A 16,945-nucleotide genomic window follows, 5' to 3' on the forward strand; every position below is an offset into this window, starting at 1 on the left:
TCTTGGTGGATTTCTCCTATGATGAATATGAAATTACCTTCTTCATCTCTTTTGATTGATTTCAGTTTAAAGTATAGTTTGTTAGATATTAGGATTGGTACCCCTGCTTGTTTCTTGGGTCCATTTGATTGGAAAATCTTTTCCCAACCCATAACTCTGAAGTAACATCTGTCTTTGAAGCTGAGGTGTGTTTCTTGTATGCAGCAGAAGGATGGATTCTGTCTTCGAATCCATTCTGTTAGCCTATGCCTTTTTATGGGCAAGTTAAGACCATTAATATTGAGGGATATTAATGACCTTTGATTGCTCATTCTTGTTTGTTTTGGAATGGTTAATGGTGGTGGAATTGTGTGTGGATTTCCACCCCTTTTCTTTTTTGGCTGTTGGTAAAGTGGGATTATCTATTGCCTATGTTTGTCTGGTTGTAGCTAACTTCCTTGGATTGGAGTTTTCCTTCTAGAACTTTCTGTAGGGCTAGGTTAGTAAGTTATGTTTTGTTTAAATTGGGTTTTGTCAGGGAATATTTTGTTTTCTCCATGTATATTGATTGAAAGCTTTGCTGGGTATAGTAGTCTGGGCTTGCATCTGTGGTCTCTTAGTGGTGAATGAATATCTATCCAGGACTTCTGGCTTTCAGAGTTTCCATGGAGAAGTCAGGTGTAATTCTGATAGGTTTGCCTTTATATGTTACTTGACCTTTTTTCTTAGCTGCTCTTAATATTCCTTCCTTATTCTGTATGTTTGGGGTCTTGATTATTATGTGGTGAGGGGACTTTTTTGTGGTCCACTCTATTTGTTGTTCTGTAAGCTTCTTGTACCTTCATTGGCGAGTCTTTCTTTAGGTTGGGAATGTTTTCTTCTATGATTTTGTTGAAAATGTTTTCTGCCCCCTTTGAATTGGGTTTCTTCACCTTCTTCTAGACCTATTATTTGTACATTTGGTCTTTTCACGGTGTCCCATATTTCCTGGATGTTTTGTGTCAGGAATGTGTTGGACTTAAGGTTTTCTTTGGTGTACGAATCTATTTCTCCTAGTGTGTCTTCGACACCTGAGATTCTCTCTTCCATCTCTAGTATTCTGTTGCTTATGTTTGCATCTTTAGTACCTGACCGTTTGCTCAGCTTTTCTATTTCCAGCATTCCTCCAGACGGTGGTTTTTTATTGTCTCCATGTCAGCTTTCAACCTTTACACTGTTTGAATTGTTTTTTGTAATTTTTGCTTCATGTTTTCCTCCGTTTCTTGCATTTGTTGTATTTTTTGGGTTGTTTTTCCCTCAATTTCTTTAAGGGATTTTTTTATATCCTCTTTGAGGACCTCTATCATTTTCATGAAGATTTTTTTAAGGTCATTCCCTTCTGCTTCATCTGCATTGGGGTGTTCAGGTCTTACTGGTGCAGAATCTCTAGACTCTGGTGGTGTCATATTTGTTTTTCAGTTGCTGGGTGTGTTCTTATATTGTTTCTTTCCCATCGCTTCTTCCAGTGGGTGGAGAAAGAGCCTCTTCCTCTTCTGGTGGGTAGGAGACCAGAGTTCCCTTTCAGTGGGTGCAAGCAAATCCAATACTCTCTGGCCTCTGCTCTCTGCTCTCTGTCCTCTGTCCTGAGTGCCAGCAGGAGTAGACCAGCTCTCTCTGCAGGTTCCTGGTTGCTTGGTCATCTCTCTGGGCCGAGGTGACCTGGCTGCACTCCCCAGTTCAGGGGATCCGAGCGAGGGCGGGAGGGAGGAATTTGGGTCTAAGATGGGGACCCAGAGCTCACCTTTGCCATCTGCCCTGAGTGTGGGCAGAAGTGGACCAGCTCTCTCTGCAGGCGCCTGGTCACTCGGTCATCTCTCTGGGGTTAGTCAGACCTGCTGCACTCCCCAGGTCAGGGGATCCAAGAGAGTAAACCGAGTTTTTAAATACTGCTTTTGAGCTGGGGATGTGGCTCAGCAGGTAGAGTATTTTTGTAGGACCCAGGATTCAGTTCCCAGCACTCCAGCACTGCATAAATCAGGTGTAATGGTACATCTATAATCCCAGTACTGGGGGGGGGGCGACACCACTGTATCACAGGACCTCAAGTATAAAGAGACAATAGAAGGTGTGAGTATCAATCTTGGTTTGTCAACTTGGTTGGGTCTGGGATGTGTCACTGGGCAGGTCTGTAAAGGTATTTCCAGGGTTATCTGGGGGAGGGGCAGAGACACTCCCCCCAGGGGCTGCCACCAAAAGGTACAGATTTAAAGCTGTGGGGAAAGTGATTCTGCTTCTGCCACCACCTTCATTCCCTGTTGGTGAGATCTCAAGCCTACTCCTGCCTCTGCTGCAGCTATCCTTTGCCAACACTGGAATCTGACTTTTTTGGCCTTCAAAGGTTCGACAAGGATCAGCAGCTCTCTGGAGTCCCCTAGGCCACCAGCACCAGATTGGGACTCTGAGGACTTCACCCAGCCTCATGTTCTGGGCAGCTCCTGGTCCTCTGCCTCTCCAGGGTGAAGACAGTCATAAGGACTACCCAGCCCTCACCAAGTCCATCTAATAAATCCCCCTGTAGCATATTCCTATCGGTTCTGTTCTTCTAGAGAACCTAACACAGAAGGGAAAAATGAGTTTGCAAATAAGTCCAAGTAACTGATAGTAGTATAAATATTTATTTTGTTTGTCTTCGGTTTAAGTAACATTTAAATTGTACACTTACATGGAGAAACTAAGAAAACATGTTGGGCACCTTTTGTTCTTCTAAAGTGTGCATTTTTTCTTCTTAAATGATGACAAGGCACTTTCTTGCTGCTTCATGACTTGATGCACCCCCAGCTCTGTATACACAGACTCTACTCACAGTGCAAACTGAGCTCCTAGAAACTCTAAGCTGCCTAAAGCAAAGAGTTACTGAGAGTCTGGTTCAAGGACAGCAGTGAGGAGATACTGTACCTCATTAACTTGGAGCAGGGGCTTCTTCAGAGGCCAGAACCCTAACCATGGCAGAGAACATTTCCCTCTCACCCAAGCTTAGGAGACTCTCTGAGAAAACCATGACTGGAAGCTTTTGGGCATCCTACATGTAAAGCTACACAGTGCAAGCAAAGTAATCAAGGAGGGGGATGATGGGAAAACAACCATAGTTGTGGGATGTGTAAACACATTTCCTTGGAAGGTGAGCACCACTTCCCTATAGCTTAACAGGATCATTTTCAGCATCTGTTAATAACTTTCCCAGGATTCAACAGACAAAAGCAGTAAATGAAATCACAAAGCCACATCTAATGCATTGGAAAAATAACAGACACTGCACTGGCTGTCACACTGGTCAAGTCTAGCTGTGTGAGGGACTATTTAAACAGCAGTGTAGGGCTCCACGTTCTGTAATCACCTGGCTAAGCTCACACAGGATACTACAAAAATCAACGGTGTGTACTACCTATGGTTTTTATTAGCAGAGTTTAAAGTATATGAAAAAATATGAATCCCTGCCTAACCTCTTTACCTGCTTCCACTAACAGATGAACTAAACAGGCACCAAAATAGGCAAAGCATAACTTCCACCTACTTCACTGAAGGCTGGTGTTAAATGGTTACTGAAGTGCCTACTCAGTGTCTGGGTGTTTCCCATAGAGAAAAGGTAAATGTGAGCTTTATTATTGCAGGAAAGTCACTTCTTCCTCTTCATAAATCTTTCTGCTTCTTTCAACAGTTCTTCCACATCTTCCTTCTCCTCATCGTCCTTTCCCGGATGCCAGTCAGAGTCCTCATCTGTCGGCTCGTATCCTTCTTCCTCCTCATCGTCTTCCGGGAAGCTGTCATTCAAGTCGTTCTCACTGGGGTGCCCAGCATCATCACTATGGTCATCTACAGCAGCTCTGACTGAAAAACAGCATATTGCAAACAACACATCAACCACTACAATTGCAGTTAGGGATGTCTGTTGGAAAGCGCCTCCCTGCAGCAAGATTTAATTACTATTTAACTCACTCCTTTGAGTGTTAGAACAGGCTGTAGCAGCCTTTCTCTTTTGGGCCACCAACCAGCTCCCACATGGTGACACAGAGACTTCTTATTAGTTATGAATGCTCGGCCTTATCTTAGCTCCTATTTGAATCTGTTCTTTATCTGTTTTGCCTCGGGGCTCTTTACCTTTCTTTCTTTATATCTTACTTTCCTTCTGCCTCTATGTCTGTCTGTCTGGCAGCTGCCTGGCTGCTGACCCTGGGTGTGTCCCTCTCTTTCTCCCTGTTCTCATCTCTCTCATTCTTCTTTCTCTGTTCTCTCTCTGACTGCCCCCCTCCCTCCCTCTCACACACACACAAACACAAACCTACATTTCTCCTCCTACTTATTCTCTCCGCCCTCCAGTCTTACCTACCCTTTCTCGGCCTATTTATTGGATGTTCTGCTTTTTATTAGACCAATCAGGTACCTTAGGCAGACAAGGTAAAACAGCAGCACATCTTTACATATTTAAACAAATGCAGCAGAAACAAATGTAGCACACCTTTAAATAGTTAAGTAATATTCCACAGCATAAACAAATGTAACAAATCTTTTCCCAGTTAAAATACTATTCCACACAACAACGGGCACTAAAGTGATCATTTGTTTATTAGTCTAACTCTCCACAGTGAAGTCCCTGTGACTACCCTGGCCCATGAGAATCGAAGTGAGGGTCCCTAATAACACCATGCTGCCAGACCTTCAACCCAGCCAGCTATGCTATGTCCTGCCCCTTCCTGATAGGATTACTCTCCTGTCTCTGACTCCCAAGTTCTGGGATTAAAGGCATGCACCACCACTGTGCAGCTTAGTTTTTTGTTTGTTTGTTTGTTTTTAGTTTTTTAACGTACTAACACGGTAGTAGGTTTTCACATTTGGAAAAGCAGCTTATAAACATCTGCTGCATCAGGCTCTCTGACAGCCCGTACCCCTGTATCCACTTGACTCTTCCCATCTAAGTAGCAGCTTGAATCTCAGGTAAGTCTTGTTACTCTTCCTTAGTCGCTTTCTTTGTAGGTCTTTGGGGTTCCGTTTCTTGAGGAAAGGAAGGGGCCTATGAGTGTGTGTACACCACTACAGAAGGTTAAAAGCTTTGAAGCAGTTCTCAGTAATCACTCTGTATTGTAACAGCATCAGTTGCCTAGACAGATTCATACGACATTCTAAGCAACTTTAAAGAACAACCCCAAAGTCAGATGTGAATGCTGGTGACAACTGCTTTTAAATGTCATCAGGAAGTATGACAGCATTTTCCTTGCACTGATTTCTCTTGCATTCACTATCCTGTCCAAAGCTCTAGCACTCTGAAAATGTGTGGAAAGCAGTAAGGGCTCATGTTAGGCAGGCACAGAAGAAGCGTGGCAGGTGGCAACACAATACACAAGCAGTGCAGACCTCAGCTGCAACATGTGGAAAACCTCCATGGACCCAGCGTTTCAGGAGGGCTACAGATGAGAAGCGAAATACCCAGCCTCTAGAGTGGTTGCTTTAATGCTGATACTATGCTATACTGCATTATCTGAAACTCAAAGGCTTCACTTCTCATAGTTTAGAAATAAAGGGACCAGACCTTTACTCAGCCCCCTGCTTTAGCAGCCATGACAGGCTACAGAAAAGACACATGGCCTCTGACACAAGGAATCTCCAGGTCCTCTGGCCTCCTGGAGCCTAGGGCCATAACTGAACACAAACTCTACCCACCCAGCCTCCTAGATGCTTGGTTCCTGGGAACTGTTTGGCCAAACTCCAGGGGGGACCAAAACCTCCCCTGTAGTCTCCAGAATATAGTTCTGAAAACTATTGGTACCTGCATACAACAGGACATCTGCAAGTAACAAGACAATGCCATAGAAACCACAGAATGTTTCCTCTCAGCACTGACCAATGAAAATAATTGGTACATAGGTATTTCATGCCAAAATATGACTTTGAGCGACTCATACAGCCTCTTTGGAAATCAGTATGGAGATTCCTCAGGAAAATGGGAATTAATCTACCACTAGACCCAGCAATTCCACTCTTAGGCATTTATCCAAATGAGGCAGGTTCATACAACAAGGGCATCTGCTCCACTATGTTCATAGCAGCATTGTTTGTAATAGCCAGAACCTGGAAGCAACCTAGATGCCCCTCAACTGAAGAGTGGATAGAGAAAATGTGGTACATTTACACAATGGAGTATTACTCAGCAGAAAAAAACAATGGAATCTTGAAATTCGCAGGGAAATGGATAGCACTGGAAGAAACCATCCTGAGTGAGGTAACCCAGTCGCAAAAAGACAAACATGGTATGTACTCACTCATATATGGATTCTAGATATGGATCAGGATAGTGCCAGTCTGCACTTCCACAGATAGAGAGTCTGGGAAACAGGAAAGAACCTAAAAGATATGCATATATGCATAGTACCCAAGAGAAGAGGATGGAGACAAGATCCTCTGAATGGATGGGGAACACGGCGAGGGGTGGGGGGGAGTGGGACCTGGGAAGAATAGAGGGGGTAAAGAGGAAGGGAGTTGGTCATGGGGGAACAGGAAGTTGAGGGGGTGGGGGTAGAATAGGGGGAAGAGGGAATCATAGGATCAAAGACAGATCAGGCACCAGAGTGACCTCGAGTGATCTAAAGGTATAACATCAATTAGCAAGCTAAGCAATAGTGGAGGGACCACCTCGAATGCCCATTCCTGATAATGAACTTGATGTCTATAACCATCCGGGAGCCTTCATCCTGTGACTGATGGAAGCAGAGGCAAACACACAACTAAGCACTGAACTGAACCTAAGGAACCCAGTGACAGAGAGAGAGGAGTGATGAGCAAATTGGCAAAGAATGGGCTGGCAAAACCAGCAGAGACAGCTGATCTGAACAGGGGAGTGCTCTTGGACCCCAGACCGACAGTGGAGAGGCCATCATGGGACTGATCTGGACCCCCCCAAATGTGAGTGTCAATGAGAAGGCCTGGGCAACCTATGGGGCCCTGAGCTGTGGATCAGTGTCTATCCCTGGTATACAAACTGTCTTCATGTGCCTATAGCACAAAGAGAGATGCTCTCTCAGCCTGGACTCTTAGGGGAGTGCCTTGACCCTACCAAGAGTAAAATGACAGACTCTAGATATCCCCTATGTGGAAGGATTTGGCAATAGGGTGGGAGGGAGGGGGGGAAGGGGAGTGTGGGAGGAGGGGAGGGAGAGGGAACTGGGATTGACATGTAAAACAAGCTATTTAAAATTAAAATAAAAAATGATAAAAAAAAAGAGAAATTCTCCTAATTGTTCCCAAATGTCAACCAATCAGAAACCAACCCGTACCTACTGATGTAATCCTGTATCTTTTGTCCATAAAACCTAGCAGTAGACAGGGAATTTCACTCCCTCTGGAGGCTGCTGCGACAGCTAGTCAGGCAGGGTCCCTGTCATGGGTGGATGAACAATCAAAATCTTGCTTTTGCAGTTTAGTGGGTCTGTCTCCCTGGTGGTCTCTGGGGACTTTGCAACTTGGGCACAACAATCTTACGTAGTCATGGATGTCCACCTCAAATGAAAAGTGTTTAACTTTTTAAAAAGAAAAAAGAACCTAGTTCTTCCTCCTTGCTTCTACTATGTGGAGGGCCATCGCCACTGCCCTGATAACCTGCACTTCAATGCAAGGCCATCACTGTTTCCTTTCTCTCACTGGCCTCCATTCCAGGGCACATTAGTTGGCAAGTCCTACTGATTCTTTCAAGATCGCTAGTTTTGGGGTACTTCTCATATCCCTGTGATCTTTTTCACACAAAAGACACATGACACATGTATGAGATTAGGATCTGGGCAATGATAAGCATTAAACTTTGGGAGATAAGAAAACAACTGTCAGAATTCTGTCTTAGATATCTCTGAATTAGGAAATATGAGACCCCAACATTTAATTTACCATGTAAAGTTTTCAGACCCACAAGTTTTAGAGGAGGCAAAGATGTGCTAATTACATCTGCACATGGAGATTCCCAAGAGTTCACAGAGCTGCTCCCTACTTACAGCTGTTCTAAAATCTCCACTGGGAGCTAGAAGTAAGTTAACACACACACATCAAGGATAAAGCCTGATTTGTAATCAGGCACAATAAGAGATGAATAGCAAAAATAATGAAATGGAATAAATAAAACAACAGTAGTTAAAAGCTTATAGTTATGTATTTTATGACTTTTCTTTTTTATTTGTTTTGAGACGGGGTTTCTCTGTAACTTGGTCTGTAGATCAGGCTGGCATCAAACTCACAGAGATCTGCCTACCTCTGCCTCCCAAGTGCTGGGATTAAAGGCATGTGCCATCAACACCTGACTTATGGCTTATTATATGATTTTTCTATTTACTTCAGACAAATACTAACTGCAAGTAATTGAAATAGCAGGAAGTGATTAAGGCTACCTAGTTAAACAGTGGTCTATATGTATGTGCTTTTGTGCTGCTAATAAGAAAAAGTGGCTGTCCAGTAAAAAAAATTATTTAAACATTTACTGTTGAATATTGTAATTACATTATAATCTCAAAAATAATTTTAAGTTCACAGGTCTGAAGTATATTCTTCATTTAGAAAACACTTCAACAAAATTCCAACAAACTTTGCAAAGACTATTCAGACATTTTAACCTATGCTATATGATGCATACTGCTACCCTTTAGGTAAATAGCTCTTACTTATATAAAGATACACAAATGCCTTTATATGTGACAATATATTGGCATATTTTACTATATTACATTATTGCTGGGAAATCATTAAATCCAACCCAGTAAAGAGATTCTGCATATATAACAGCCTCTAGACCCTGCCGGCCAAGACAAAGGGGTACACTCTTGTCTCAGTGTTAATGCACTGCAGTGGTCAATAATGAAAAGACTCTTGGTGGATTCTCTCATTGTGAGTTATCTTCATCGCCTTGTCACAGCCAGCTTACATATGCAGACACAGTACTAGAGAGCACAGTCCTGACAGCATAGGCTTTATTCTTCCTCCGCAGGGGCAGAAATAGTATTTGCTGACTTGGTCTCTGCATTATATACAGGACCCAAAGAAGCTGAGGTTTATTGAAAAGAAAACTCTTCCCCCCCCAGGAAAATTCTTAAAGAGCTCAAAAACAGGTAACACAAAGATCAACTGGACAGCTAAAGGTTTACACTCTAACAGTCCTGGTGGTACTGGAGAAGGTTCACATAGTAATCACCAGCTACAGTGATTAGTTCAAAGGGAAGAACTTGGTCTGGGATAGCTGAAGGAGGGAAATCCACCACTTCATATAAGAATCGTGAATCAAAAGTTGTTCATTCTTTCTTCAGATGTCAGCACTGATTCTACTGTCCCAGCTTAATAAGGGTGTAGAAATTCCTCGTTGAGAGGAAAGACCTTGAGAAGGAATAGCCCTATGAGACAGAATGATGAAAGGAAACAGGACATTACTGACAGTAATAATGAAATAACACAATAAGCGCTGCCCTAACCAGCCCCTGCCCTCAGGCTGCTCTGGGACAGAGGTCAGTGTGCTTCCATCATTGCTCAGGCAGACATGGGAAAACCACAGACTGCTGGGCTATGTTGGGGAAAAGCATTTACTACATACAAGCTTATAATTCTTTCATTTATTTGGGACAGAGAATTGTTGTACTGCCCAGGCTGACCGCAGACTTGAGGCAATCCTCCTGCCTCAGCCTTCCAAATGTTAAGATTCCAGGTATGAGCTATCATACTCAGTTTCTGAAACTTCATTTTTAAAAAATCAACTTAAATCTCATTAAAAATAACCTAAGACAATCATTCAAATCAGCAACAATAATTCACAAAGCAACAACATTTTCTAAATAACTAGCTTAATGGGAGAATTCGCATTTGTGTTTACTCAAGTACAGTTACTTACCTGGAAGTGCACTGTGTCTGTATTCCATCTTGTGCTGGGGGTTCTTCCTGAAAAAGAAAAGGAGGTAAAAATAGGATAAAGTTCTCCAAAGACAGAAAAGTGGTATGCTCTGTCTCCCACTAATACAGTTATGAAAGTACTTGTCCCCTATTCCCTACGCCCTCCTTTCCTCTTTCCAGTCCTTCTCTTCCTCCATCACCACCATCATTGCCATCAGCTTCTATATCAAGCACGCACTACTCTGCCCGGCAGTATTTGCCTTTTGTTACAGTATTTAGTGAGTGTGCATCCCATGCCAGGGATAGTGCTTTGAAACTCAAGAAACCACAATATAGAGAGAGGGCAGACAAATAAATGAACAAGATTTAAGAGCTTCATAATAACCAGATGATTCAGTCTTCCACTTACAAATCGTGGCACTGTATAAAAATGTTCCTTTCTATCAGCTAAAACTTGTAACTTTGTTAAAATGTTTCCTAATAAAATTACACCTTTAAAGTACTATGTTTTTCTCTTCTGTACCTCTGAAACTACTAAATAAAACAAATAATTTCTGGTTATATGGAACCATCTGATTTATAAACAGTTGCTTCCTGGTTTTTAGCATTTATATTTGCTCCAAGCATTTTCCTTATTCCAGGCAATTGGAAGTCAGTATAAAAACACAAATTTAAATTAAGTAATGACATTTAGAAAAGATGTCATGTAAGTTGCAATGATTTTCGTTTGATTTTAGGTATCTTAGTTAAATTATAGCTAATTTGACTAGCATACTTAACAACACATAAAAACAAACAACACAGTAGAGCTCCCTGCCCACTCAAGGCCAATAAAAAATTGATTTTAGAAACTCCCACCATAAGACATCCTCTACGGATTCTTAAGAAAAATAAAAACTCTATAGATGGGAATGTCACTATTGAAAGGAGAGTTGGGATTAACATGAGGAACACCTGATCAGAATCCTAGTCCAAACACCCTCTCGAGAGCTAAGCTTCAGTTTCCCTGTCTGAAGAGGAGCCAACAACAGAGCCCACATGCAGATGAGGCTGCAGCGTGGTAGATGGAGAGGCACTGTCAGTATCCATTCCAGGACCAGTCAGACTACTTCTGCAGGCCAGCCTGTGCCAGGTGTCTGTGGTATTCCTTAACGCCAGTAGCTCTTTTTTCACAACTTTTCCTGCGGGTTAGCATTAAACAGTGCAAGAGGTACTATGCAGCTAATTAGGGTCATAACTCAGCAGGTTTGAGGGCTGGAAAAAAATCTATAGAAGACCTTGTAGTTGGGATAATTAACCTAAATCTCACCTTCTGCTGGATGGAAACTTTAAGCTTGAGAAAAAATGAATGAGAAAACTGACATATGTCCCAGGGAGTTGTCCCCAGAAAAGCTTCAGCAAGCCTTCCCTGATGAACATGCTAGTGCAAGTGACTGGCTTGTAAACTCAGTTCTTGTTGAAAGGCCAGTCGGTGCCAAGCATCGGGGAAGGAGGAACGGAAACAGGCAATGACACCAGAGAGCTTCCTCCTTCATCCAGGAAAAAGACTACTACACAGCTGAGAATTTCGGTAGTTTTTATTTAAAAATTTTCAAACCTACGAAAATGAAAGAATAGGTCACTAACAAATGTTCCTTCCCCTCCCGCCCTCCCTTTTTCTTTAGACGTGCTGGGGATCAAACCAGGGATTTGGGCATACCAGACAAGTACTCTAACCACTGAACTACAATCCAGCTGGTAAGTACCATTTTCTTCATGGACCACTTATCGTTTTATTATTATCTAGAGTCACCTGAAACTGAAGCGTTGTTTTTTTTTTTTCTTTTTCCTGTGAACATGTTTGTTTCAGGCACCAAGCAGTCTTTTTTTTTCCCCTTGTTAATAGTTGAGTAAGATCATTGAAAAGTTAAATATGGTCTCAGCTGTTTATTACTAGAGTGTCTTTCAAAATCTGGTTTAGAAATTTCAAGTAATGAGGAAAGGCATCATTCCTTCCAGACCCAAACCTCTAGTGTCCTCAGCTACAGGTGAGCTTGGGTCCCCCTGGGGCCACCCCCATCCCCTGCCCATCACCTATCCCCTCAATCTTCTGGGGGCCTGCTGCTGGCATCCAGAGAACCAACCCACACAGGAAAGGCATCAGTCCTTCCAGACCCCAACCTCTGGCATCCCCAGCTTCAGGTGAGCTTGGGTCCCCCTGGGATCACCCCGCCCAGGACCCTCGGTCTTCCAGGGGCTGCTCCTGGCATCCAGAGGACCCGCCCATACAGAAAAAGCATCAGTACTTCCAGACCCCACCCTCCGGCTTCCCCAACTTCAACTTCAGGAAAGGAGACCAGTGGAGACAGAAAGACCCCACCTGCACCCACTGGAAGAAGAGATGGGAAGAAGACAGAATAAGAGCTCACTCAGCAATAGTGAGACCAACATGACTCCAACATAATCTAGAGACCCAACACCAGCAAGACCTGAAAAGCACTACATAGATGAAGCAGAAAAGACAGGCCTTAAAAATTATTTTATGAAGATGATAGAGACCCTCAAAGAGGAAACAAGGAAATCCCTTAAAGAAATAGAAGAAAAAACAAACAAAAAATACATGAAATGAAGGAAAAGGCGAACCAAAATAATTCAAGAAATAAACAAATCCCTCAAAGAACCTAAATAGTACCAAGAAAAAACAACCAAACAAATGAAGGAAACAACTCAAACAGTTGAAGTATTGAAAGATGAAATAGAAACAATAAAGAAAACACAGAATGAGGGAATGTTCGACACAGAAAAGCTGAGTAAACCATCAGGAACTACAGAATGCAAGAGATATAGGAGAGAATCTCAGGTGTTGAAGACTCTTTAGAGGATATAGAGTCGACAACCACAGAAAATCTCAAAACCAACAAATCCCTAACACAAAATATCCAGGAAATATGGGACACTGTGAAGAAGCCAAACCTGAGAATAATAGGTATAAAAGAAGGCGAAGAAATACATTCAAAGGTACAGAAAACATATTCAACAAAATCATAGAAGAAAACCTTCCTAACCAAAAGAAGGATATGCCCATGAAAATACAAGAATCTTACAGAACACCAAACAGGCTGGATCAGAAAAAGAAATCACCTCACCACATAATAATCAAAACATCAAACCTACAGAATAAAGAGAAAATATTAAGAGCAGCTAAAGAAAAAGGCCAAGTAACATATAAAGGCAGACCTATCCGAATTGCACCTGACTTCTCAATGGAAACTATGAAAGCCAGAAGATCCTGGAGAGAGGTCCTACAAATGCTAAGGGAACAAGGATGCCAGCACAGACTACTATATCCAGCAAAGCTTTCAATTACCATAGATGGAGAAAACAAAATATTCCATGACAAAGCCAGATTTAAAAAATACGTATCCATGAAACCAGCGCCACAGAAAGTGCTGGAAAGAAAACCTAGACCCAATGAAGATACCTACACTCACAAAGACATAAGCAATATATAATCCCACTTTACCAAAACCAAAAGAAAAAGGGAGGAGAACCTACACACAGTAACTCCACTACCAATAAATCAAGCACAAACAAGAATCATCAATCTATGGTTATTGATATCCCTCAATGTCAATGGTCTCAACTTGCCTATAAAAAGACACATACTAGCAGAATGGATACGAAAACAGAACCCATCCTTCTGCTGCATACAAGAAACACATCTCACATCACAGTCAGACATTATCTCAGAGTAAAGGGTTGGGAAAAGATTTTCCAATCAAACGGACCCAAGAAACAAGCGGGTGTAACAATCCTAATATATACCAAACTAGACTTCAAATTAAAATCAATCAAAAGATATGAAGAAGGACATTTCATATTCATCAAAGGAAAAGTCCATCAAGATGAAGTCTCAATTTTGAATATCTATGCCCCAAATACAAAGGCACCCACATTCGGGAAAGAAACATTACTAAAGCTCAAATCACACATAAAAATATCACATAGAGTAGTAGGAGACTTCAACACTCCGCTCTCACCACTAGATAGGACCTCCAGACAGAAACTTAACAAAGAAACAAAAGAACTAATAGTAGTTATGACTCAAATAGGTTTAACAGACATCTATAGAACATTCCACCCAAACACAAAGGGATATACCTTCTTGTCGGCGCCACATGGAAACTTCTCTATAATTGACCACATAATAGGAAACATAGCAAACCTCCACAGATACAAAAAAAATGGAATAACCCCTGTATCTTATCAGACCACCATGCATTAAAATTAGAATTCAACAATAACACAAATCACAGAAACCCTACAAACTCGTGGAAACTGAACAATGCACAATTGCACCATCCTTGGGTAAAGAAAGAAATAAAAAAAGGGAAATTAAAGACTTCCTGGAATTCAATGAGAATGAAGACACAACATACCCAAACTTATGGGACACTCTGAAATTAGTGCTGATAGGAAAGTTCATAGCACTAAATGCCCACATGAAGAAACTGGAACACAGTCACACTAGAAAATTAATAGCACAGCTGAATGCTCTAGAACAAAAGGAAGCTAACTCACGCAGGAGGAGCAGACTCCAGGAAATAACCAAATTGAGGGCTGAAATCAATCAAGTAGAAACCAGGAAAACATTGCAAGAATCCATGAAACAAAGAGTTGGTTCTAGAGAAAATCAACAAAATAGACAAACCTTTATCCAAACTAACCAAAACACAGAGAAAGAGCATGCAAATTAACAAAATCAGAAATGAAAAGGTGGACGTAACAACGAACACTGAGGAAATCCAGAGAATCATCAGGGCATACTTTGAAAATCTGTACTCCACAAAATTCGAAAATTTAAAGGAAATGGACAATTTCCTGGATAGATATCACTTGCCAAAACTAAATCAAGAACAGATAAACAATCTAAACAAACCTATAACCCTTAATGAAATAGAAGCAGTCATCAAAAGTCTCCAAAACAAAAAAAGCCCAGGCCCAGATGGCTCCAGTGCAGAATTCTACCAGAAATTCAAAGAAGACCTAATTCCAATACTCCTCAAAGTATTCCACACAATAGAAGCAGGAGGCTCACTGCCAAACTCTTTTTACAAAGCTACAATTACCTTGGGACCCAAGGGGATTCAAGAACACATCAGGAAAATCATCCACCATGATCAAGTAGGATTCATCCCAGGAATGCAGGAATGGTTCAACATTAGAAAATCTATCAACGTAATCCACCATATAAACAAACTGCAAAAGAAAAACAACTGATCATCTCACTAGATGTTTAAAAAGCCTTTGACAAAATCCAGCACCCCTTCATGATAAAGGTCCTAGAGAGATCAGGGATAACAGGAACATACCTGAATATAATAAAAGCAATATACAGTAAACCAACAGCTAACATCAAAGTAAATGGAAAGAAACTCAACACAATTCCTCTAAAATCAGGAACAAAACAAGGCTGTCCACTCTCTCCATATCTCTTCAATATTGTACTTGAAGTTCTAGCTGGAGCAATACGACAACAAAAGGAGATCAAGGGCATACAAATAGGAAAAGAAGAATTCAAGCTTTCACTATTTGCAGATGATATGATAGTTTACATAAGTGACCCTAAAAACTCTGCAAGGGAACTCCTGGAGCTGACAAACACCTTCAGCAAAGTGGCAGGATACAAGGTAAACTCAAAAAAATCAGTGGCCCTATTATATACAGATGATAAAGTGGCTGAGAAAAAAAAAACAGAGAAACATCACTCTTTACAATAGCCATAAACAGCATCAAATATCTGGGAATAATGCTAACCAAAGAAGTGAAAGGCCTGTATATCAAGAACTTTGAGTCACTAAAGAAAGAAATCAGAGAGGATACCAGAAAATGGAAAGATCTCCCATACTCTTGTATTGATAGGATCAACATAATAAAAACGGCAATCTTGCCAAAAGCAGTCTACAGATTCAATGCAATCCCTATCAAAATTCTAGCACAATTCTTCACAGACCTTGAAAGAACTATAATCAACTTTACATGGAAAAACAAAAGACCCAGGATAGCCAAAACAACCCTATACAATAAAGGAACTTCAGGAGGCATCACCATACATGACTTCAAGCTCTATTATAGAGCTATAGTCCTCGAAACAGCTTGGTATTGGCACAAAAATAGACAGGTAGACCAATGGAACCGAATTGATAACCCTGATTAACCCACATACATATGAACACTTGATTTTTGACAAAGAAGCTAAAATTATACAATGGAAAAAAAGAAAGCATCTTTAACAAATGGTGCTGGCATAACTGGATATTGGCATGCAGAAGGCTACAGATAGATCCATGTCTATCGCCTTGCACAAAACTTAAGTCCAAATGGATGAAAGACCTCAACATAAATCCAGCCACACTGAAACTCTTAGAAAAGAAAGTGGGAGATACTCTTCCACGAGTTGGTACAGGAGACCACTTCCTGAACATAATACCAGTAGCACAGACACTGAGATCGACAATTAACAAATGGAACCTCCTGAAACTAAGAAGCTTCTGTAAGGCAAAGGACACAGTCAACAAGACAAAAAAGCAGTCCACAGAATGGGAAAAGATATTCACTAACCCCACATCTGACAGAGGGCTGATCTCCAAAATTTACAAAGAACTCAAGAAGCAAGTCTCCAAAACACCAAAGGATCCAATTAAAAAGTGCACTGCAGAACTAAATAGAGAATTCTCAATAGGGAAGTCTAAAATGGCTGAGAGACACTTGAGAAAGTGATCAGCATCCTTAGCCATCAGGGAAATGCAAATCAAAACAACTCTGAGATACCATCTTATTCCTGTCAGAATGGCTAAAATCAAAAACACCGAAGGCAATTTATGCTGGAGAGGATGTGGAGAAAGGGGAACACTCCTCCACTGCTGGTGGGAGTGCCAACTCATACACCCACTTTGGAAATCGGTATGAAGATTCCTCTGGAAAATGGGAATCAGTCTACCACAAGACCCAGCAATTCAACTCTTAGGCATATATCCAAAAAATGCAAATTCATACAACAAGGACATCTGTTCCAGCATGTTCATACCAGCATTATTTGTAATAG

General features: G+C 41.4%; 1 protein-coding gene across 3 annotated transcripts in view; it reads right to left on the reverse strand.

Annotated features, from left to right (window-relative positions):
- Positions 1-2,614: 2,614 nt before the first annotated feature.
- The window catches only part of LOC101829606 (aprataxin and PNK-like factor), a 59,737-nt gene continuing 45,406 nt past the window's right edge, over positions 2,615-16,945 (reverse strand). For 2 of the 3 annotated variants that reach the window (XM_040738282.1, XM_040738281.1), the window contains exons 9-10: positions 9,863-9,909; positions 2,615-3,843 (exon numbers count right to left, since the gene is read on the reverse strand). In XM_040738282.1, the coding sequence (XP_040594216.1) occupies positions 3,632-3,843; positions 9,863-9,909 (259 nt within the window). In that variant the 3' untranslated portion in view covers positions 2,615-3,631. Of the gene's footprint in view, positions 3,844-8,932; positions 9,372-9,862; positions 9,910-16,945 lie in introns of those variants that run through there. The other variant, XM_040738283.1, reaches the window with a different exon arrangement.

This window comes from Mesocricetus auratus, unplaced genomic scaffold (genome assembly GCF_017639785.1).
Source record: "Mesocricetus auratus isolate SY011 unplaced genomic scaffold, BCM_Maur_2.0 Super-Scaffold_100676, whole genome shotgun sequence".
NCBI lineage: Eukaryota > Metazoa > Chordata > Mammalia > Rodentia > Cricetidae > Mesocricetus > Mesocricetus auratus.